The 22,149-nt window shown below is 38.7% G+C and overlaps 2 protein-coding genes across 9 annotated transcripts; one reads left to right on the forward strand and one right to left on the reverse strand.

The window, feature by feature from the left end:
• The first annotated feature begins 833 nt into the window (after positions 1-833).
• LOC127968024 (host cell factor 1) lies at positions 834-19,149 on the forward strand. 7 transcript variants are annotated; one of them, XM_052568871.1, is made up of 28 exons: positions 834-882; positions 2,462-2,666; positions 3,843-3,991; positions 5,743-5,903; positions 5,996-6,204; positions 6,295-6,379; positions 7,113-7,219; positions 7,975-8,154; positions 8,261-8,587; positions 8,673-8,824; positions 8,913-9,095; positions 9,795-10,013; positions 10,110-10,214; positions 10,312-10,519; positions 10,593-10,735; positions 10,826-10,958; positions 11,102-11,298; positions 11,925-12,678; positions 13,460-13,587; positions 13,726-14,019; positions 14,454-14,679; positions 14,773-15,036; positions 15,330-15,433; positions 15,523-15,660; positions 15,768-15,953; positions 16,725-17,022; positions 17,123-17,186; positions 17,567-19,149. In XM_052568871.1, exons 2-28 carry the CDS (start codon positions 2,471-2,473, stop codon positions 17,604-17,606), a joined length of 5,250 nt encoding a protein of 1,749 aa, XP_052424831.1. In that variant the 5' UTR covers positions 834-882; positions 2,462-2,470; the 3' UTR covers positions 17,607-19,149. The 7 variants fall into 7 exon arrangements, with proteins under 7 accessions (XP_052424831.1, XP_052424824.1, XP_052424830.1 ...); XM_052568864.1 differs by lacking the exon at positions 834-882 and adding an exon at positions 1,148-1,338; XM_052568870.1 differs by lacking the exon at positions 834-882 and adding an exon at positions 1,425-1,554.
• An 859-nt stretch (positions 19,150-20,008) lies between these two features.
• On the reverse strand, positions 20,009-21,823 carry si:dkey-13a21.4 (uncharacterized protein LOC494576 homolog). Of its 2 annotated transcripts, none has more exons than XM_052568873.1 (5): positions 21,601-21,823; positions 20,940-21,066; positions 20,557-20,775; positions 20,356-20,477; positions 20,009-20,204 (listed from the first exon to the last, which is right to left on the reverse strand). In XM_052568873.1, the coding sequence occupies exons 1-5, from the start codon at positions 21,651-21,653 to the stop codon at positions 20,198-20,200; spliced, it is 528 nt and encodes a 175-aa protein (XP_052424833.1). In that variant the 5' UTR covers positions 21,654-21,823; the 3' UTR covers positions 20,009-20,197. The 2 variants fall into 2 exon arrangements, with proteins under 2 accessions (XP_052424833.1, XP_052424832.1); XM_052568872.1 differs by having other exon boundaries at positions 20,352-20,477; positions 21,601-21,820.
• Between the last annotated feature and the right edge of the window lie 326 nt (positions 21,824-22,149).

Raw genomic sequence — 22,149 nt, forward strand, 5'->3', positions numbered from 1 at the left:
AAAAAACTGAAATAACTAAGAAACAGACAGTAAGTATACGTAGTTGTAATTAAGTTTCTTACTACTATAGATAATTAGTAATTAGTATAGATAATTATAAAATATTTAAAACAAAAATAGAAATTAAATAGAATTGGATCATGTTAAGCTATACAGTGTAACTATATATATTAGCCTACTGAACAGAATGGAAATTGCGAACAGTAATCTACCCAACACTTTAAATAGAACAAACAAACACTCATTTCTTAGACATATAAACTATTTACCATATATTTAATCCAATAATTATCTAAACTTGCCATTCTTAATTTGCAGTGACAAGTGGTGTCTTTTAACTGCAGCAGTTGAAATGTTATTTTATGGGGTGAAAATATTTGCTCACTTTTAAAAATTATATATATATTTTTGCTTTAAAATGCATATTTAGTTGTGTTTGAGTTGTAACAAAATCAGTTTTTTTTTCCAAACAGACCACCCTTGGACGTAACTGCAGCATTATAGCCTAATAGTTTTAACGCAATAAATTATGATGTAATTTAATGTTTTATTTAACATGCCAAATTCCATTAAACAGTTTGTAATGCATATTTTATCATTATATAATTTCTGCCTCGCCTTTGCCACTCCATTTTAAGAAAACCCAATCATAATTACATTTATGCATTTGGCTGATGCATTTATCCAAAGCAACTCTCCTTAAAAAAATCTAACAAAGTTTCTATTCTAGGAAGATAACAAAATTGGCTCAATGCAGTCGATAATAAAGTAATGTCATCACTGGAAGAACTCCACTAAGGGGGCGTCACTTCAAGAAAATACTTTAGAAGCGCTGTGTTCATTCATGCGTGGTTAACTTGCAGATTCCTCTTTGTTTCGAACGTAATAATAATTGTATCATTCATATTTTGGAAACGTTACACACAAATAAAAATGTCAGACAACGAATATCCAACAATAAACTTCGACTTATGTCGCCATCTTTAGTGTGGGACAATAAGCCCTTAATATATAAAGTGTATAAAATGAGTAGAAATTGGCGGAATAGTTTTAGCAGATCTCAGAGACATGCCTATAGGGTATGATAACTATAAAATAACTGCTTAAGAAATACAAGACTGTATATCTGAGCTGTGAGAGAGTGTTTTCCGAACAGCTCTAGAGAGGGACGTCGTAATTCAGCCATCTTCGTTACTGGTGGCTGTACACTTTGAAGAACATGGCGGCTTCCAGGCAGGCATGAGAGGGGACACTTCTTAACGGATTTGGGTGAACCTGGGCAATCGTTTCAAAAACAGATCAGCAAAACAGTATTTCGGATATTGCAACACAAATATCGTACGTGTGACTTTTTGTGTAGAGAATGCATTGAGCCGAAATGTGTATTTTATGATGGCGAACACCAACTTAGCCGCCATTTTTCTTGTGGGAGCCGCTAGTGGGTTGATTTGACAACAAGATGGCTGCTTACACCGGGACGGCATGAATTAAACAAAATTCATCCCGTCTGTAGTTTTCGCTTGGGGGAGACTTGCGCGGGCGTATCTTCTCATAGTATGTATCGGGGTGTATTCGCGCGTACGCATTTATGTGTGGATCATTTGGTTGAACGAGGCTAGGTGTGTGTGTTTAAGTTGCGCTGCATCAATATTATGCACACGTAAAAGTCTCGATTAAATGATCAGACCGCTTAGAAACTGCAGCACCATGACGATGGCTTTATTTTGCGCTGCACTGGAATCAAACTGCACGCTTAAAATGTAGTATTGTTGTTATTTTGAGTGGCTGACAAGATGGCGACTCCCAGAGAGGGGCATGAAAATAGCCTTCTGTAGCAAATGGGGACTGGGTTTCGATTGTTAATCTTTGATTTTGTATGTTTGTGTACCTTCGAGGTATTTCGCAGATGGAGGTTTGAGTATTGTTTATGTAGCAGTTAGTAACCCGTTGATTCACTTACACTTGATATTTAGTTGACGGAAATTAATTGTTTTTATTTGCCGCTCCGCCATTTTTCAGACTGGCGGAGGCTTGTTTCAAGATGGCGACTTCCATGGTTTTGATACTCTTTCTGCATCAGGGACATTTAACTGCCTAATGTAATTTTGGGATGTGAGTTTTTAAACTAGAACGTGGTGCTATGTGGTGTTTGGTATATAAAGTGATCGAGGCTGAACTTGCTGTGGCCGGTATTTAGACTGACGTTAGCTTGTCGGCTTTCAGCTCGTCTACAAGCGCCAAAATGGCGGCTTTGCTGAATTAATCAAACTTCTGAATAACTCACAGCGTTTGGGGTTTTGATGGCACCGCTGTAATGTTATACTATTTTTTTATCCATATTCAAAATGTGTTAATGTATACTATTCTTATTCTATGTTGTGCTATATTGTCACTGATTTGAGCGCTAAGAAACTCATATTGGTGGCTAAGAGTCGCTGAAGTGCATTGCCTTTTTCCTCAGTAGAAGGACATGACGTCCCCCGGAGCCGCTGTGCCTGGATCCACCGGAGCTCCGCTGCAGCCGCGATGGAAGCGGGTTCTGGGATGGTCCGGGCCGGTCCCCCGGCCGAGACACGGGCACAGAGCCGTAGCCATCAAGGAGCTGATGGTCGTTTTCGGCGGAGGAAACGAAGGGATCGTTGACGAGCTGCACGTATATAATACTGGTAAGGAAAATGTTTTTATTTGAGGAACGTGTGTATAAGCGTACAAGCTACATCACTTTTGCAAATCGACGTTAAATGGGCTGTTTGTGTTTAGCTTGTCACTACACCTCATATTTCTTGCGCGCAACGACGAAGATTCGACTTAACTTGAAGTTACAGTCGTACATTTTTCTGCATTTCGAAGAACAGCATCTTATATTACATATATGAATAGTATGTGTTTATAAAATAATCGGCGAGTTCATTGCCGTTTCGCTTGCAGCTCGTAAGCTGGGAAAATAAAAAAAGGCGCCAGAAAACAAAAATGGACGTTGGCCGCGTCACGCGCACGCCCCCTCCTGCACGTGCACCTTTTTGTTATGTTTTTTTTTTTTTTTTGACTGTTGAGCCCACAGTGACATTAGTAGCATTGTTGAAATTAAGATGCTCTGGATTAGACAGTGCCGTGCCGGTAGGTATCTCCAGAAATGTTTTATGATATTTGATAAAAAATAAAAAAGTTTAATTTTGAGGATTACAGTGAAGGAGTTAATTTCCCCAGAAAGATCTAATTTATCACACAGTCGCCCACCCGCTGAAGCTTAACAGTCTAGTTCCTCTGTAGTGACCTTTCAGTTCTGTGAATTGCAATTCGGTAAATTTCTCTTCCTGTTACAGAATAACACTAAACTTTAGTGTTACACTCGCCTTTAAAAAAAAAAAAAAAAAAAAGTTCAGTATATAACAAATGTAAAAAATATACAGTCTGCTCTTCTCACTTTCAACTTCAAAATTGACATGAAATAATACAAGTTCACTCTGTCTCTATTTATTTTCTAAATGCATGTTATAGATCCTAATAAAGTCCTTACCCTCCGTTTTTGTTCTTTTTCTTTAAACACAATATGATAAAAAAAAAAACATCTATTGCTACTTCAGTTTCATTGTGGATTTAAAGCTTGTGTTCTTTTAATACCTCATCTAATGGTGTGATTTATTGTTCATGTATTAGTCAAGTCTTCCTTTGTCTTTGAATTTTGTGCTACTGTCTAATTTATTTAGACTATTAGTGGTTTAAATTTATAAAGTGTGTTTTATTCACCTTGGCTTTAAAACTGCAAGAGAATGTTATTGCAAGTTATCTGCACCTTATCACTGAGTATTGACAGAGTAATGAAACATTTCTTTCTTTCTCAGCAACAAACCAGTGGTTCATACCAGCTGTTCGTGGAGACATTCCTCCCGGCTGTGCAGCTTATGGTTTCGTATGTGATGGCACACGTTTATTAGTGTTTGGTGGAATGGTGGAATATGGAAAGTACAGCAATGACCTTTATGAGTTACAGGTGAGAAAAAGTTCTTTAAAACACTCTCTTATGTGACTAAAAGCTGGAAGACACAAGAAAACTTTTGCCCAGATTTGCAAACTAAAGTATTCAGCGCTAGATGCTGAAAGTTCTAGCTCGCCTGCTGATTTTGGCCAGTCAAGAGTTGACCGATTTCACAGAAAATTACATAGTGTATGATGGGCACAGTTTCTGAATTTTTAGCTTCGGATTATGCTCCATCTTGTTGATTGATTTGTAAAATATGTTTGATATTTTGAGCCATCTTTTTAGAGCACACATTAGACATATTTCCACTTTCGTGGCAAAAGTGAGTGTGCTAGTGCACTTCAGGCCCAGAACACTGAATGAGGCAGAAATATATTGCCGCGTTTCCACTGAAATTACCCGGAACATTTGTACCAGGAACTTTTTTTCTCAGGAACTTTTTCCCCCCAGACCTGTTGCTTTCTGTGTTTCCACCACGGTGTAAAGTACCGGGAAGATTAGGCAAATAGACTGGTGACGTAGGTCTGCGCGCGTTTCTCAATACAAAGTACCGCTGATTAAAAAAAAAAACAAGGACGCTGATTTTGGACGTGCATCCTTTTATTGAAATCTATAAACAGCAGCGTACTTGATAACTTCAGTCAGCTCTTCTTGGCTACTGCATTTTTCCTTACTGTATATTTACAATAAAACGAAATAGGATATCAAATACAACTGCCTCCTTTCGTTTTCATTTAAACTTAATAACAGCTGCAGAAATGTACTTAGTTTAGGGATATGTGTAACGTTATATACAGCCATTACAATGAAACAAAATATTATAGACTTGCCTTTTTTATTTTCATTTTAACATATAGATAAATTGAATACAGACCAAAGAAAACCAGTTAGATTTACTCCGCAGCTGAATTATATTTTATGTTTAACCACTAAAGAGACATTAGAGCCAGCGGCACACATCAGAAGGTCTTGCCGAGGTGAGGCTGCTCTCTGAGATCGGCGAAACACATTTTTAAACAGGCGCTGTCTTTATAAATTAACAACAGATTTGAGTTTTAAACAACTACATTCTCGCCTGAAATACTTTTAAAATTACATTTCATGACACAATAACAGTAATATTTTGAAAATGTTGATCCGAATAAATGGTGGTTGAACTCAACCAATGCTGCGTGAACTCAACCAATCAGGATGTTTAGCACCAAAGTCCCGCCCACGAAAGTTCCTAAACTTTGAAAAAGTACCACCTCGCCAGCAGGGACTTTCTGAGGGGCATTTTTTTACCCGGAACTTTTAGTTCCTGCGGTGGAAACAAACCAATTACCAGGCCAAAGTCCCTAGTTCCTGGGTAAAGTTCCTGCGGTGGAAACGCGTCTTATTATATATGTGATCCTAAAGGCGAAGTATGCTGTCCATTGCTTGAAGAACTTGTACAAAACATATGATTATAATCATGTATTTATTTGGTTTCAAAATGATTCTGTGTTTGTTTGTGTGTTTGTTGACTTCTGCATCTTCAAATGCCATACATTTCAAATATTCAGTGTAACACATAATTAAGTATTTCTGTCTGAGCTCCCATTTTATTGTTTTATTTTTATTTATGTGTGTCCAAGCAATGTTTCTGTCTGAGTTTGTTTTGACTGACGTGGAAGTCTGTTAGTGTGTGACTCATATTTATTTAGTTTGAGTTATGTATCGTTGTCAAGTGTTTGTCAAGTGCCTAGTGTTTTATAACATCTTCCTATGGTTACTATATTCAGGCAAGCAGATGGGAGTGGAAAAAGTTGAAACCAAAAGCCCCTAAAAATGGAGCACCACCATGTCCTCGCCTGGGCCACAGTTTTTCTATTGTGGGCAACAAGTGCTATCTTTTTGGGGGGCTTGCCAATGACAGTGAAGACCCCAAGAACAACATTCCCAGGTATTATTTATTTCCTGCTGTATAACAGTGTGGTCAGTAAATAAATATTTGTATATTATTAGGTTCATAGACTCACTCACATGTGCTTCCAGATATTTGAATGACCTTTATACCCTCGAGCTGCGCCCGGGCTCCAGCGTTATGGGCTGGGATATACCGGTCACATATGGAGCACTTCCACCTCCAAGAGAGAGCCACACTGCTGTAGTTTATACTGAAAAAGCTACTAAGAAGTCACGTCTTGTTATATATGGAGGAATGAGTGGTTGCCGTTTGGGAGATCTTTGGACATTGGATATTGGTATGAAATTATCTCTTTGCTGTTTGTCATACAATTAATTCAACCAATCAATTAGGTTAAGCAATAATTAGGCCATTCGTTGCTTTACAGATACACTGACCTGGAACAAGCCTGCAATAAGCGGCACAGCTCCCCTGCCCCGTAGCCTTCACTCAGCCACCACGATTACAAACAAGTGAGTTTCAGGGTGCTTTCACACCTGTAGAACGAGTGCTTTGTTCCAGAACAGGGATTTAAAATATTACAATGTTGCTTTTTATTCTTGGTGTGGTTCACTTTCACACGATGAAGTTTATAAATGGACCAAATTCATTAACACAAGTCATGTGCGAGTAAACCGTTCCCTCATTGGTCAAAATGTATTTTCCCTGATTCCACTCAGATCGCTTTCACAGCTTTGCAAGCTAATTGTTGGTTTTATTTCATAGCCGTCATTATATTTATTTACCTGGGTTCATCTGGATTTTTTTTTAAAAATGCACTTACTAAGTAGAGCAGTAAAACGGCATTATAAAATTTAAACGTGTGCTTTGATTTTGAAGAAGACATGCTCACCCACAAAGATTCAAAGGTTCATTTTGAGGCTTTTCTCAGAACTTAGGTAATTACCCATCATATATTGTGATATAGCCTGGTTCTTTGGATTGGATTGCTTTCTCATTACAACCAAACCGTTCCAGAGTTCGTTATTAATCGACCGATTGTTTTGGCGTGGATCCGAGCACGATGGTTGTGTTCACTTATGTCCAAACAAACCGAGCTAAGGGGGAAACGTGCCAGGTTCCACAACAAGGGACCAGGTGTGAAAGCACCCTCAGTGTAATCCAGAATTGTATCTACAGGGAATTCCCTAAATGCAAACAATGGCATAACTGCCCTTTTAATCCTTTTATTTGTTTTGTCTGCAGAATGTATGTTTTTGGTGGCTGGGTTCCCTTAGTGATGGATGATGTGAAGGTGGCCACACATGAGAAGGAATGGAAGTGTACAAACACACTGGCCTGCCTGAACATGGGTATGTTTGAACATGTAGTATTACAAAAATCTTCGATCAAAAATGCAGCGAAAACAGTCATATAGTAAAACATAATTTAAAAGAACTGATCTCCATTTTAATGTATTTTTTTATGAAGGCAAAGCTGAAATTTTAGCAGCCACTATTTCAGTCTTTAGTGTCACACAGTCCTTCATAAATCATTCTGATATACTGATTTGGTGCACAAAAAACATTTCTTATTTTCTGTTATGAAAAGTGTACCGCTTAATATATTTGTGGAAACTGTGATGCATTTGTTCAGGATTCTCTAAATATAAAGTTCAAAGTTACAGAATTTATTTGATGCATATTTAAATACGAGGATGAATTTCCTTCAGATTAAAAAAAAAAACTGTAGTGACCCCGAACTTGTGTGCTAGTACAAAAATACTGAAAAAAAAAAAGTAATCGAGTACAGATTATTGACTCAATAGGTCTAGTTTGTGCATTAAGTGTGAATGCAGCCTGATACTGTTGTCTTTAATGTTGTTAATATAAATGAAACTGTTATTACAAACAAATCTTTGTTCTGTTTCTTAATTATTGCCTCTTTACGTAATTATTAGTAAAGACGTATTTAGAAATTGGTATTAAGGATTGTGAAATATCGTGTTATCTACAGGAAGCTTGGTATTGTGATACTATTATCTGTAAAACGGTAGGACTTTGGAATTGAGTCCAATTTGATTTATAGTTGCCAAATCCTTAAAAAAAAACGTTTCTTTTAATTTAAGACACCTTGACATGGGAGACTGTTTTGATGGACACTTTGGAGGACAGCATACCACGTGCACGAGCAGGACATTGTTCTGTTGCTATTAACAACAGACTTTATGTTTGGAGTGGACGTGATGGGTACCGCAAAGCTTGGAACAATCAGGTGTGCTGCAAAGACCTGTGGTACCTGGAAACAGGTGGGTGCAGTATGGGGTATTTCTGACACAGCTAAACTGCTTCATAAAATACCCAAATGCATAAAATGTTTCACACTGAGTCATATGTTTTTATTTTTTTTTGCAGAGCGACCTAATCCTCCTTCACGGGTACAGCTTGTCCGGGCCAACACAAACTCTCTGGAGGTTAGCTGGGGAGCGGTGTCTACAGCAGACATGTACCTGCTTCAGCTTCAGAAATATGATATCCCATCAGCCACTGCTGCCACATCACCAGCCCTCAACGCAGCTCCCTCCCTCCCTGGAAACTCTCCTAAGAGTCCAGCGCCTGCTGCAGCTGCTCCGTCTGCTCAGAGTCTGCCGCAAAGTGGCATCACCCTCGTGCCCCAGGCTGCTTCAGTTCTGCCCAGCACACCTGCAAGTCCCATGGCTGCCTCAACAGCTCGTGGACCAGGTACAGATTTGTTCAGTTATTAGTAGCTTAATTTTATTCATCCTCATGAAAGGTGGAGTTTAACACGTTTCATTTTTTATTTAAGCTATTCTGAAAGTTGCAGCCCCTCAGTCAGGCACTGGGACGTCAATTGTCACTGTGCGACAGGCCACCCAGGACGGAAAGTCCCCAGTCACTGTGACATCACTTCCTGCAGGTGTTCGCATGGTAGTGCCAACACAGACCACTCAAGGAACGGTATGAAACAAAAAAAAAAACTATAAAACTGTTGATGTCTTATAAATTGTTTTATTCAAATAGGTGTTTTTCTTTTGTCTTTTTGTAGCCCATCGGCAGCAGCCCTCAGATGAGTGGAATGGCAGCTTTGGCCGCAGCTGCTGCAGCCACACAGAAAATCCCTCCTTCCCCTGGAGCCACTGTTCTCAATGTGCCGCCTGGGGCCACAATTGTTAAAACGGTGGCTGTGACACCTGGGTCCAGCACAGTTAAAGTGGCATCACCCGTCATGGTAATTATCTTAAGATTGTCACTGTGTGTAGTCCTTCATATTGCCTCTTGCTCCTTGGACTTTATTTCTCATGTTCAACCTATTTTTTTTCTATTATTTGCAAAAATACACTCCTGATTAGAGTTATTTTATTAATTAGCAGTGTTTTATTAAATTTATCTAAAGATAATTTATGGCTGTTCTACTCATCAAAGAATAATACAATAAATAAAAAAAGGATCTCTGTTTCTGTAAAAATTAAGGACCGTAACAGTTTTCAACATTGATAACGATAATGAATGCGTCTTGAGCAAAAATCCACATATCAGAATGATTTCTGAAGGATCATGCAACACTGAAGACTGGAGAAATGGCTGCTGAAAATTCTGCTTTGCCATCACGGGAATTTTTTAATTTTAATTTTAAAAAAATGTGAACATAAGATACTTCCTTCAAATATTACATATCTTAATATCTATAGTACCGTATAGTGTAATGCTTATATTAAAGAAATAAGACTCAAAACTTACATGGTTCCGGCTCTAAACTGTTGATTGGAGAAGCTGAACTCGAAACTTGCATTCACCAGAATACGCTTCTGTAAACACATGTCAGTTTTATTATATATTTATATATGAAATTCTATGTTTTTGTGAGAAGTTGTTTATGTTGCAGTCTTGGCCAGCACTAATCTCGTGGCCCACGATTATTTTGTCGTAGGTAAGCAACCCTGCCACTCGCATGCTGAAGACTGCGGCTGCACAGGTGGCCACTCCAACAGTGTCCAGTCCCACTACAGCTGCTCGGCCCATCATCACCGTGCACAAGTCTGGCACAGTTACCGTAGCCCAGCAGGCTCAGGTTATGACCACGGTGGTGGGCGGAGTCACCAAGACCATCACTCTTGTCAAGAGCCCGCTTTCCATGGGAGGAAACTTGGTACAGTTTTAAAATCTGGCGTAGAAAACATTTGAAAGGTAAAAAGATTGAATGAACATGGTTTTATTTCTTTAATCTTTTTTTTTTTTTTTTAAGATCTCCAGCTTGGGCAAGGTTGTGTCAGTGGTACAGACCAAACCAGTGCAGACATCTGCTGTGACGGGACAGGCCTCCTCCAACCCATTGACTCAGATTATACAGGTACATCGAACCTATAGTATAACTAGTTTTAAGTTTCTGAGACCCATTAATTATAATTTGAAATGATCTGAACTTCAATGTCATTCTTATTTCATAGACTAAGGGTCACCTCCCACCCGGCACCATTCTGAAGCTGGTAACATCTGCGGATGGAAAACCAACCACCATAATCACCACCAGTCAAGCAGGTGGCACAGGAAAAATCTTGGGCATCAGTGGCATGTCCCCCACTACCACCACCAAACCGGGCACCACCACAATTTTTAAAACAATCCCCATGTCTGCTCTACAGCAGGGAGCTGCAGGTTAAGAAATAAGTTATCTTGTCAAGAAGTCCTTTTGTCTTTTGATATACTGAGCTTCTGTTTTCTGTTGTAGGTGTGACCAGTAGTACAGGGGTGAAGAGTCCTATTACCATCATCACCACAAAGGTGATGACATCTGGAACAGGAACTCCTGGCAAAATCATTACAGCAATGCCTAAGATTGGTACAGCAGCTGGCCAGCAAGGCCTAACACAGGTATTGGGGTTCAGATTATCTGGTGCAAAATGGAAAAGATGATGGCGTTGAATCATTTGAAGTCCGTATTCTTACCTTTCTTTTCTGAAGGTTGTTCTAAAGGGAGCTCCTGGTCAGCCGGGAACCATCCTTCGCACTGTGCCGATGGGAGGAGTGCGTCTCGTGTCTCCAGTATCTGGGGTCAAGCCAACTGTTACAACACTAGTTGTGAAGGGAACAACTGGTAAGGATATTAGCCTAAAAAAGTCAAAAGTTAACGTTCATTGTTAAAAGGCTGCATGTGTCTCTGTGCCAAGTGTAATTATGCAACCTCTATTATGAATGATTAAAGTATTTTCCTCTCACCGTGTCTGTTCTCTTTCCAAGGTGTAACAACTCTTGGCACAGTCACAGGAACAGTTTCTACTAGCTTAGCTGGAGGAAGCTTAGCCAGTGCCAATGCCACCCTGGCAACTCCCATCACCACTCTGGGCACGATTGCCACCCTCTCCAGCCAGGTCATAAATGCTACCGCTGTGTCAGTTGCCCAAAGCAACCTGAACACGGTCACTTCCTCAATGCAGGTTAGGACCACATCATCTTTTCAGATTGTTTTGATAGCAATTGTATATTATTTCTTAATTTTTGGAGATACTTTTATTTATTTTTTTGTTATTATGCAAGTATACTTTTACATATTTTATAAATAATTACTTACTGAAATAGTTTTTGTAGTAATTAATAAATTTTCTACCTATAAACCACCATTTCTTCATCTTGTGTAGTAATGAACTGATATGGCTAATTTAATGTCTTATATGATGGCAATATTAATCATCATTATGTACACTATTGTTAGTTTTACAAGTCTCTTATACTCAGTGTCACATGATCTTTCAGAATTGTTTCTAATATGCTGATTAGGGTAAAAAACAAAAATCTGGGATACATTTTTCTGGATTCTTTGATAGAAAAGTTCAAAAGCACATAATTTATTTAAAACCGAAATCTTAATGAGATTATAAATTTCTTTATGAACACTTTATGAACATAAATATATATATATTTATTTGATATGAATATTAAATGTAATAAAAAATGTTAAACTATATGCTAATAATATCAAAATATTTATTTCACACATTTACTTAATTTACTGAAAAATATAGCATAATCTGTAGTCACTAATCTTGTGTCGTCCTTTCTTAAGCCCACCCAGGTGACTCTGATAACAACACCCAGTGGTGTGGAGGCTCAGCCTGGCCAAGATCTGCCTGTTTCCTTTCTGGCCTCTCCCACCTCTGAGCAGCCCACCTCTACTGAGTCTGGTGCAGGTGATGCTTCTGGCAGTGCTACTTTAGTGTGCTCCAACCCACCCTGTGAAACACATGAAACGGGTACAACAAACACTGCCACCACAGCATCTGCCAACATGGGCACTGTACAGAGGGTCTGCTCCAACCCCCCATGTGAAACCCATGAAACGGGCACCACCAATACAGCATCCACAGCATCTTCAAATATGGGCACAGCTCCTGCTGGCACTGTCCAGAAGGTCTGCTCAAACCCACCCTGTGAGACCCACGAGACGGGCACCACCAACACTGCAACCACAGCGTCATCTAACATGGGCGGAAATCAAACGGGAATGGTGCAAAAGGTCTGCTCAAACCCACCTTGTGAAACTCACGAGACAGGCACGACAAACACAGCAACCACAGCGTCATCTAACATGGGCGGAAATCAAACGGGAACGGTGCAGAAGGTCTGCTCAAACCCACCCTGTGAGACCCACGAGACGGGCACGACAAACACGGCAACCACAGCCTCATCTAACATGGGCGGAAATCAAACGGGAACGGTGCAGAAGGTCTGCTCAAACCCACCCTGTGAAACTCACGAGACGGGCACGACAAACACGGCAACCACTGCAACCTGCAGTATGGAGACAGATGAGGAAACGGGTATTTTGGATTTCCACTCTATTTTTAAATCTTCACATTTCTAATATTTACAAATTATGGGTCTCATTCGCTAATAATTGTGTGGGGTTATTTGTATTTATATGCACACAAACATCCTAACTCACAAGAAATACATTTGCATAAGTTGTTCATGGAATTTCTTCCTTCTAACATTATTGAAGTTTGAGTATTTTAAATAAATGACTGTGCCTGAGGCTAGTGATTTGCATTAAACATTTGCCTCCAAACTGGCCATATATGGCTTTTCTCATATACATTTAAGTTGAAATATCTATGTATAGAATTTCTTATAGAATGTCTTAGGCTGTTGTTAAGGGTGGCCTGGAAAGTTTTAATGGTTTTAAAAGAAGTCTCTTATACTCGGCGAGGCTGCATTTTTATTTGATCAGAAATACAGTAAACATGCTAATATTGTGAAATATTATAATTCAAAAGTTTCTATTTGAATAGTTTTATGTCATTTATTCAGCAGTCATTACAGTCTTCAGTATCACAAGATCCTTCATCATTCTAAAATGCTGATTTGGTGCTTAAAAATAATATATATTTTCAGTGTTGAAAACGGTACACATTTATTTAGATGAAGTATCCATGTATAGAATTTCCTCTTAACATAATTGTAAAGGTGCTCAGAATGTGTACACAGATTTCATGCACAAATTAGTGAATGAGACCCAAGATTAATTTTTTCTTATTTCTTGCAATTTGTCCTTTTTATGTCCTTTTTAAAAGATGATAGTAACAATTTTTGTATTTTTAGCCCAACAGAGTGGTGAGGCATCAGAAACTACCAGCAGTACAGAAGGCCTGCCGTCCACTACAGCGCCTCAAAACAGAGCCATTACTATAGTCACACAGGCCACACCTCTACCAGGACCTGCTGTTCCGGTGAGTGGCCTGTATTTTGAGATCTAAATATTGTGCTTCTATTTTATTAACATAAAATTGAATAAGAAAAAATGTAGGGTTGAAAAGAGAGGCATTTATAACATCAGCAGGTTTTCTTTCTCTGTCCTTTTCCTGTAGTCCATCTCTTCAATCACGGAGTCATCCTCAGAGGCTGGAGCTGAGCCGGTTGTTATGGAGAGCTCTGTGGCAGAGTCTTTGCAGGCAGAAGGCCAGGCTGAAACGGGGGTAGAAGCAATGCCAAGGGACTTCCAGGCGGAGGCAGCCTCGTTGCCGAGTGACTTCCAGGGAGAAGCCGTAGCTGTAGCCATGCAGGCAGAGAGCCAGGCGGAGGAAGGGGCAGTGCCCATGGAACATGATGCTTCTAGCATGGCAGAGGGAGAACCCTCTCAGGAGCAGCTACCGACAGCCGAGGTACAGTCAGACACATTCTAACTGTACAATTTACAGTTATTGCAAAGACAGACCAATATTCAATATTTACTTTTTATAACTTAAACTGCAATCCATATTGCTTCTTTGTCACAATCTCTGTTTGAAACCTGCAATTGTGTAATCCCAGGCTATTTGTAGTCAGATGCACATTTAAAACTGTAATAATTTATTTTCAGTTACATGCGTTTCATGAACACACAATCCTTTCAGGATTACAATCCGCCATCAAAATGTTAAATTTTTCTGTCAATGCAGGATCAGAAAGCTCTTGGATTTCATCAAATGTATCTTAATTTGTGTTTCAAAGATGAACGAAGGTCTTATGGGTTTGGAACGACATGAGTAATTAATGACAGAATTTAGATTTTTGGGTGAACTATACCTTATATAACTTTTTATTAAAAAAAAAATAGATGGAGGGTATAGAGGCAGCATCAGCATCACAAGCCGAGGTGCTGGCCTTGCCACCAGAGCTGATGTCAGACGGGCAACCCACAACGCTGATGGTGACGGGTCTGACCGAAGAGGAGCTGGCCGTCACGGCAGCCGCAGAGGCAGCGGCCCAGGCTGCAGCGACAGAAGAGGCACAAGCCCTTGCCATTCAGGCTGTACTGCAAGCAGCACAGCAGGCTGTTATGAGTGAGTCACCTTTATCTACCTGCAAAATTCCCACCTATGACCTGCACATGTTCATATTCGGTCAGAGCTCATTCTGTCTCATTCCCTTGTCAGGCTCAGGTGATGCCAGAGGTGACCAGCAGACCCACACCATACCCATTGTTTTGACCCAGCAGGAACTAGCAGCTTTGGTTCAGCAGCAGCAGCAGCTTCAGGCAGCCCAGCAGCAAGCTGCTGCCCAGGCTGCACTGCCCACTGAGGGCTTGGCTCCAGCTGACAGCCTAAATGACCCCTCTTCAGAAAGCAATGGACACAACGAGATCGCCGCCGCTGCCACAAATACAGTAGTCCGACTGCTGCCTAGCACCTCAGCAGAGAGTATGTGTGAAGTTTGACTTTTTAAAAATAGTAGTCGTTTTGAACCGTTATTATAGTTGAATTATGCAGTAACTCAACTGCTTAAAAAAAAAAAATTCTATAAAGTTCAGTCACATTTGGTTGGTCATGCATACCGCTTATTTACCGCGTTAACCAACTTAAAGCTACTTGGTTTGAATGTGAGCTGTGAATAGGCTGCTTACAGATAAATAAATAAAAAACATTTATTTAAATAAAGATGTTACGACAAATTTGCTGTTTATTTCCATTAATTCTGTTTATTTCCTTGGTAGCTTTGGCTCCATCCATCACATTAGCCTCTGCGGTGGTTGCCAGTCCTGCTAAGATGCAGGCAGCTGCTGCTCTGACTGAAGTGGCCAATGGTATTGAGGCTGCGGTAAGTTTCATGGGTAAAGAATCACAGTAATATGCACTGAAGTGCGAAAAAATATTTAAAAATCCGGTTTTCTGTTTTTCCCCCCACAGAAACAAACCCCCCCCACTGTTACCATCAAACCTCAAGTGAAGAAAGAAAACCAGTGGTTTGATGTTGGCATTGTCAAAGTGACCAATATGGTTGTAACACATTTCTACATGCCTGCAGATGACGCCGCTTATGTTGAGGTGAGTCACAGTCAGATTCTACTTCTAACCACTATATTTTAAGACCTTGTGTCATTGCTTGTTTGTTGAAGTAGGTAAACTGACAGAACTTGTGAATTATGCTGCAGGATGATTCTGGCACAATCCCTGACTACAGCCAGATGAAGAGGGTGGACCTTCAGCCGGGGACGGCCTATAAGTTCAGAGTGGCAGGAATAAACACATGTGGCCGTGGAGCCTTTTCTGAAATATCTGCTTTTAAGACCTGTTTACCTGGCTTCCCAGGGGCACCGTGTGCCATAAAGATCAGCAAGGTTTGCACTTTCCCTCGTTACATATGGTTTTATAATAAAGGACATTTTTTTAAATGGGAATAAGGCCTTAATTTTTACAAAACAAATATTTTTACAGACTTCTGATTTTCAAAGATTTAAGGAAAAGTTTAAATGAATGATTGTTTAGCCCATTTAATATGCTTTCAGTTGCATTTAGAATTATTCAATACACTAAACGGATGTAATTAATTAACTTTAATGTTTAATTTAGTATGTTTTAATATATTTCTTTAAAAATGTTTAACCAATTGCTGTTCAAAGTTTGAGATCAGTAAGATTTAAAATTTTTATAGAAGATTCTTCTTCTGTTTGATCAAAAATACAGAAGAAACTGTAATTTTGTGAAATATTATTGCAATTTAAAATAAGTTTTCTATTAAAATATAATTTAAAATACAATTTATTTCTGTGAAGCAGAGCTGAATTTTCAGCTTCATTACTCCAGTCTTCAGGGTCACATCCTTCAGAAATCATTCTAATATGCTGATTTATAATCAGTGTTGGAAACAGTTGTGCTGCTTAATATATAAAAAATTGAAAATAAAAATAGAAATTGTGTTACAATATAGCCTACACTACTGTTTAAAAGTTTGGGGTAAGTAAATGAAGAAGAAATGAATAATTTTATTCAGCAAGGATGTGAAATGTATAAAGTGATAGTAAAGACATATTATTCAAAGAATCAAAGAAAATATTTTATGAACATAAGACTATTAAAAATATCCTTTCTTTAATTCTCTTTCTCCTTAGAGTCCAGACGGTGCACACCTTACATGGGAGCCTCCATCCGTGACATCAGGAAAGATCACGGAGTACTCTGTGTATCTGGCTATCCAGAGCAGCCAGACCACCGAGGCGAAACCCTCGACCCCGGCCCAGCTTGCCTTCATGCGTGTTTACTGTGGGCCAAATCCTTCCTGCCTGGTCCTGTCCTCTAGCCTGTCCAACGCCCACATAGACTACACCACCAAACCCGCCATCATCTTCCGCATCGCTGCACGCAACGAGAAAGGTTATGGCCCGGCCACACAAGTGCGATGGCTGCAAGGTAAAGGTTTTCAAAGCTGCAAAAAAAAAAAAGGTTTTTGTTTCAGGCAGTGACGAGGTAGATTTTTAACAATGGATTTGTTTCGCCTCTTGCTTTGTAGAGTCTAACAAAGATGGCCTTTCTGCAAAGCCTGCCCCAAAGAGAGCAGTTTCTTCACCAGATACGTGAGTGTCGCCAGGATTAGAAGAGTGCCTTTGTTCAAAATACAGTATTAATGTTAAATATTACAATTTAAGCTGTTTTCCTTTTTAATGCTCACTGTAATGTATTTCTGTGATGGCAAGGCTGAATTTTCAGCAGCCGTTACTTCATTCTTTAGTGTCACATGATCCATAAAATCAGCCAGTAACACTGTGTACAGATGATATTAAGCATATTAAATATTTAAGATATTAAACTGTTTTATTAATGTCATCATATAAATATATAATCAATTTAATGCATCCTTGTAAAATAAAGGTGTTCATTTCTTACTGTCCCTGAAAATTTTAAACCGTATTAGAAATAAGTTTGATTAGTAAAATGCTTGTATATTTTACTTCAGGAAAGGGATTGGTCAGAAGAAAGCAAGAATGGACCAGTGAGCACCTCTCTCCATCTGTCCTCCAAGACCAGAAAGACTTACACTACCCTAACACAACTTCAACCGCAACCATCCATCAAAACCTGCAAAGGAAATAGTGTTTCAGAATACAATTTCTAGGGAAAGCATTTTTCTTTTTAATAGTATGAATGGAGAAAAGCACATTGCTTATTTTTGAATATTTTTCAACATACTTGGAGTGGGAGAAAGAAAAAAAAAATTAGCGTTTTCCATTGTAGAGTCTTCCTTTTTGCTCTCCACCATTTCTTTCAAAACCTATATCTTGCTTCAGCAAAGTCAAACAGCAGTTTTAAGATATTCGTTATGTTTGTTCTGTCAGCTGGGCTTAAATGAAGTCGCTCTTTTGTTCTGCGCTGGACTTCAGTGTGAAGTTTCGATTCACGTTAAATGTGTGGACACCGCGGGAGGATTTCTGGAGATGACCGATTTCATTTTCATGCGAGGGGAAGAAACTGAAATGGAGGGGGGGGGGGGGGAACAAATCAAGCACTCGTCCTCAGACAAGAGGGGATATTTTTAGTGAAATAAGATCTGCATAAGGAATCATTCTGGACTCCAGCCTGCTGGTTAAGTCTGCACATCTGCATTGAGCAGAAATAGAGGCAGAACTGCAGATGAAGACGTGGCCATGGAAGTACATTACTGGCAGAGATTTTGCTAGAACTGAGATTTGCCATACAAAAAAAAAAAAAAAACTGGGTGAAAAAAAAAAACTTCCCAAAATATTAGCAAGCGATGATGGAGAAGATCTTTTGTGTAGTTTATTTTTGTATTTTTAAAGCTTTTCTCCTGTATGTCTGTTTTTTTTCACTATTATTTTTTTTCTCTTTTGTTTTTTCTTTTTAATTCTTGGCCCATCCCCATTGGTTTAAGGATTTGTGGGAAGAAGGGCTTTTGGATGGGCCGTTTTCTTGTCTTGTACTTTTACACGAAGAACTACATTGTATTTGTGCTCAAGTTGAGTGATGTGTTACAGCTGAAAAGGATGTAAACATCTGAAGGGCTTTTACTTTGTTTACTGCGTATATCTACGCTTGTTTCCACTCTGTCTGTGTGTACGCCAAACCTTGAGGTGTAAAAATCCTAAAACATTGGGTTTTTGTTTTTTTATTTCCTCACCTTACCAAACCGCCGTTTATAAGTAAACTCTCAACTTTTTCCCTTCCTCTGGCTTGTGCTCTTAACTTTTTCACAACACAACTTTGTAGAATTTTCTCTGCCCTAGATTGTGAAGGAAGTTGTCCATATGAAGATCATTTTCTCTCCTTTTTTTTTTTTCTTCCACCTTTGATTATCTGAGAGGTATGCAAACTAAATTTTCAGTGTATACCTGTATGTCTTCATGTGGGTAACTCTTGGTGAAAGCCAAGTTCGGATTCGACTGTAATATAGTTCATTCATAATGCAAGAAGTGAAGATGATGTCCTGGCCTTTTATATATTTACCTGTACGACGTTTTTACATGTTGGTCATCTCCTGATTGCCTTTTTTGTCTTGACTTATAAAAGAAACCGAAATATAAACTGTCTGGCTGATTAATTTTGACTAATTTCTTTAGTTTCATGCAGCACATCCTGAGATTTTGTCCACCCCAGTGTCTTCCAGAATTGTTGTGAATTTGAGTAGCTATATTTGATGGAACACTTTTCAGAAAGCTGAATAGATAAACCAGTTGACTCGTTTGCATTTAATATGGAGCTATTTCAGTTGAAATAAAGGAATTATATCCCAGAATATATTATTTAAATGAAGTAGTTCGTGAGGTTTTATTTTCATGTCTTTTTACACGTACATTAATCAAGATCAATCGAAAATATCCTTTAATTTGTTTTACACAGACTAAAATGGCTAGTTTTAGTAAATGAAAATAGCATTTTAGTCAACTAGAAATTTTATCACGAGAAACATTTTGTTTAAATCTTTCACAAAAATTTAAAATATTCTTAGCAGCTTGACATTCTCAACTTGGTGAAACTGGGCATTGTACTGTTGCATTTTAATTTTTCCTTTTTTTTCCAAATAGTGTGTTTTAAAAGGATGTGCATTTGCACCTAGTTTTACAATAAATAAATAAAAATTCAGCAAACCTATCAGGAACCTAATAATTCCATAGATTAAATGCCCATTCACACTGAAAACCATAACTAAATGAACATCCACACCAATGGACAACATAACTATAATCATGCACTGCAGTTATCGTCCACCACTTTAAATAATCAAGCTCTTTAAAGTTTGGTGGATTCTGATTGACTCCAAAAATGTTTAGCATTCATCAGCTGAAAAAAAAAGTGATTTGTAGTTTTGAAGATCAAGTTCTGAAAGTGATTCCAAAGATATTGTTCTTCTGTGTAGTTATTCTTATTGCAGTTGTAGACTTCATTTTTCTCAGAACAAGAACATTTATTGTTACAGTTATCATAATGATCCTTCTTGGTGTGAACGGGCCTTAACACTGAAGAGTAGCACATCAGTTTTTTGCTTTGCTTCAACAATAGCATTTTTTATTTGGCTGCTTCTCCTGTTGTTTCTGTGTAATCTGGATGTCCTCTCCATTTTCCACATGGTGTCTTATGAGCTGTAGAAAGTGTGGCACAAACAACTATAACTTAACACTTCTGCTTTTTTGGTACAAGCCATATATGAAATGTTCAGTTATCCCTGGCTAGTCTCTGATCAAAAACGAATCCTGATTTAGTCTTGTTTATAGACAGCTTGAACTCACATACTGCAGGGCTGCTCGTGCCGCACTGTGAAAAGTGGTGTCCACGCAAATGTCTTCCTTGGCACTACATTCAAAATATTCAGCTCCGATTTCAGTGCACCACTGCTGGGCTTTGCTAGAAGACACCTGTCAATTAAAGCCTTCCATCAGTTCTAAAGCAAAGTCATTAGATCTTATACCTCGTAATTCAATATTGATGACTAACCTCACGATAATCCAGGTCAATTTTATTGCCGAGGACTATGAAAGGGAATGCAGAGGGGTCCGAGGGACATGCCTGCACCAGGAACTCTTTCTTCCAGACGTCTAGTGCATCAAAGGAGACGGATGAGGTAACATCAAACACTAGAAGGCAGCAGTGAGCTCCACGGTACAGTGTGGTACCCAGAGAGTGAAACCTCTCTGTTCCTGCAGTGTCCCAGATCTGGTGCAAGAACAGCTGAGCATTATTGCATGACACAGTTTGTAGAGCCCTATTCGGTGTAACCTGTGTTACTGTAAAGAAAACTGGATCTGTGGATCCTGTGTACGACATGAAGTGAATGTTGGTTTCATTTTGAAAAACTGGGGGTTTAATGTATAACTCACCTGAAGAATCACTGATCTTTTATCAATAGTGATTTCTTTCGTAAGGAAATCTACCCCGATTGTGGCACGATACAAGTTAGTAAAGCGATGGTGGACGAACCGGCTCATAAATGAAGACTTTCCCACTCTGTTCAAAGAAAAAGAACGGGGAAGACTAAATGACCAGAGAATTAACTGTGAAATTATACATGATACAGAACCAGCTTCCTCTGTAAATGTTCTCACATTTTTAGAAACACCAGCATGGGAATAACACTGCTTTTAGTTTCTTTCTGTACTTCCTTATTTCTGTTTAACAGTATATTGGTCTTTTGTTTTTAGATCAAAATACACTGGTATTCATGGGATTGGAATCACTTTGAAACATGTTTTTCAAATTATTTTCAGTAGCCATTACTGTCCTTTCAAAAATAATTTACATTTATTTAGTTTAGTTTTTATCAATATAATGCATACTTGGTGAATAAAGGTAGGCCTATAACATTCTTTCGGAAACATAAAAATTATAGTGATACTAAATGGTAGCATCCATATCTTTGTTGTTCTTACAGCAGTATTCCGGACTATACTGGAAAAGTTGTTCGTATTGCCTTTTATGAATTGCATGTGGCTCTCCATGCTTCACAAGTAGATTTACCATCAAAACAAGACAGACACTCACCCAGAGTTTCCAATAAGAATGACTTTCAAGTGTGGTGTGCTCCACTCTGTCATGATAAAAAATAACCAAAGCTGTTTTCAGTGAAAGGAGGTCCTGAAGGACTGCATTCTGCATTTCAGACTGTAATGTCCTGTTCGTATCACGGATCCATAAGAAAACACGGCAAAATAGGTAATGGTTAACCACCGTAGCAGTGTAAGGTAAACAAACGCCTTGCTAAACTAAACAGGTGGTGTAGGCTATCAGAAATGTTAGACTTGGACTGTTGGACTGTTTTAAATGATATGATCTCTCTGCTATTTGAAAATACTAGTCGTCATATAGCATTTTTCAGTTTCAGTTTTCAGTTTTTAAAGTAGGTCAAAAATGACCAACAATGAACAACTTTTTCAGCATTTATTTAGGTTAATATAGTTAAGTTAAATATACTATCATTTATATATTCGAATATGACTTGAAATAAAAAGGCATTTAAAAATGTGGAAATTAACACTAATTAAGATTATTAGCCTATGCTCATTCTGAAATAGGCTACTAAAATCCGATTGG

This window comes from Carassius gibelio, chromosome B11 (assembly GCF_023724105.1).
Source record: "Carassius gibelio isolate Cgi1373 ecotype wild population from Czech Republic chromosome B11, carGib1.2-hapl.c, whole genome shotgun sequence".
NCBI lineage: Eukaryota > Metazoa > Chordata > Actinopteri > Cypriniformes > Cyprinidae > Carassius > Carassius gibelio.

Excerpts from the sequence above, each read along its gene's own strand:
- LOC127968024 (XM_052568871.1), top strand. The coding sequence starts at position 2,471 with ATGACGTCCCCCGGAGCCGCTGTGCCTGGATCCACCGGAGCTCCGCTG. Across the intron at positions 2,667-3,842 it reads GCTGCACGTATATAATACTG|CAACAAACCAGTGGTTCATA; the intron begins GTAAGGAAAATG and ends TTTCTTTCTCAG. Across the intron at positions 17,023-17,122 it reads ACAAGTGCGATGGCTGCAAG|AGTCTAACAAAGATGGCCTT; the intron begins GTAAAGGTTTTC and ends CTTGCTTTGTAG.
- si:dkey-13a21.4 (XM_052568872.1), bottom strand. The coding sequence starts at position 21,653 with ATGACAGAGTGGAGCACACCACACTTGAAAGTCATTCTTATTGGAAAC. Across the intron at positions 20,776-20,939 it reads AAAGATCAGTGATTCTTCAG|ATCTGGGACACTGCAGGAAC; the intron begins GTGAGTTATACA and ends TTCTTGCACCAG. Across the intron at positions 20,478-20,556 it reads TTGACCTGGATTATCGTGAG|GTGTCTTCTAGCAAAGCCCA; the intron begins GTTAGTCATCAA and ends TTTAATTGACAG.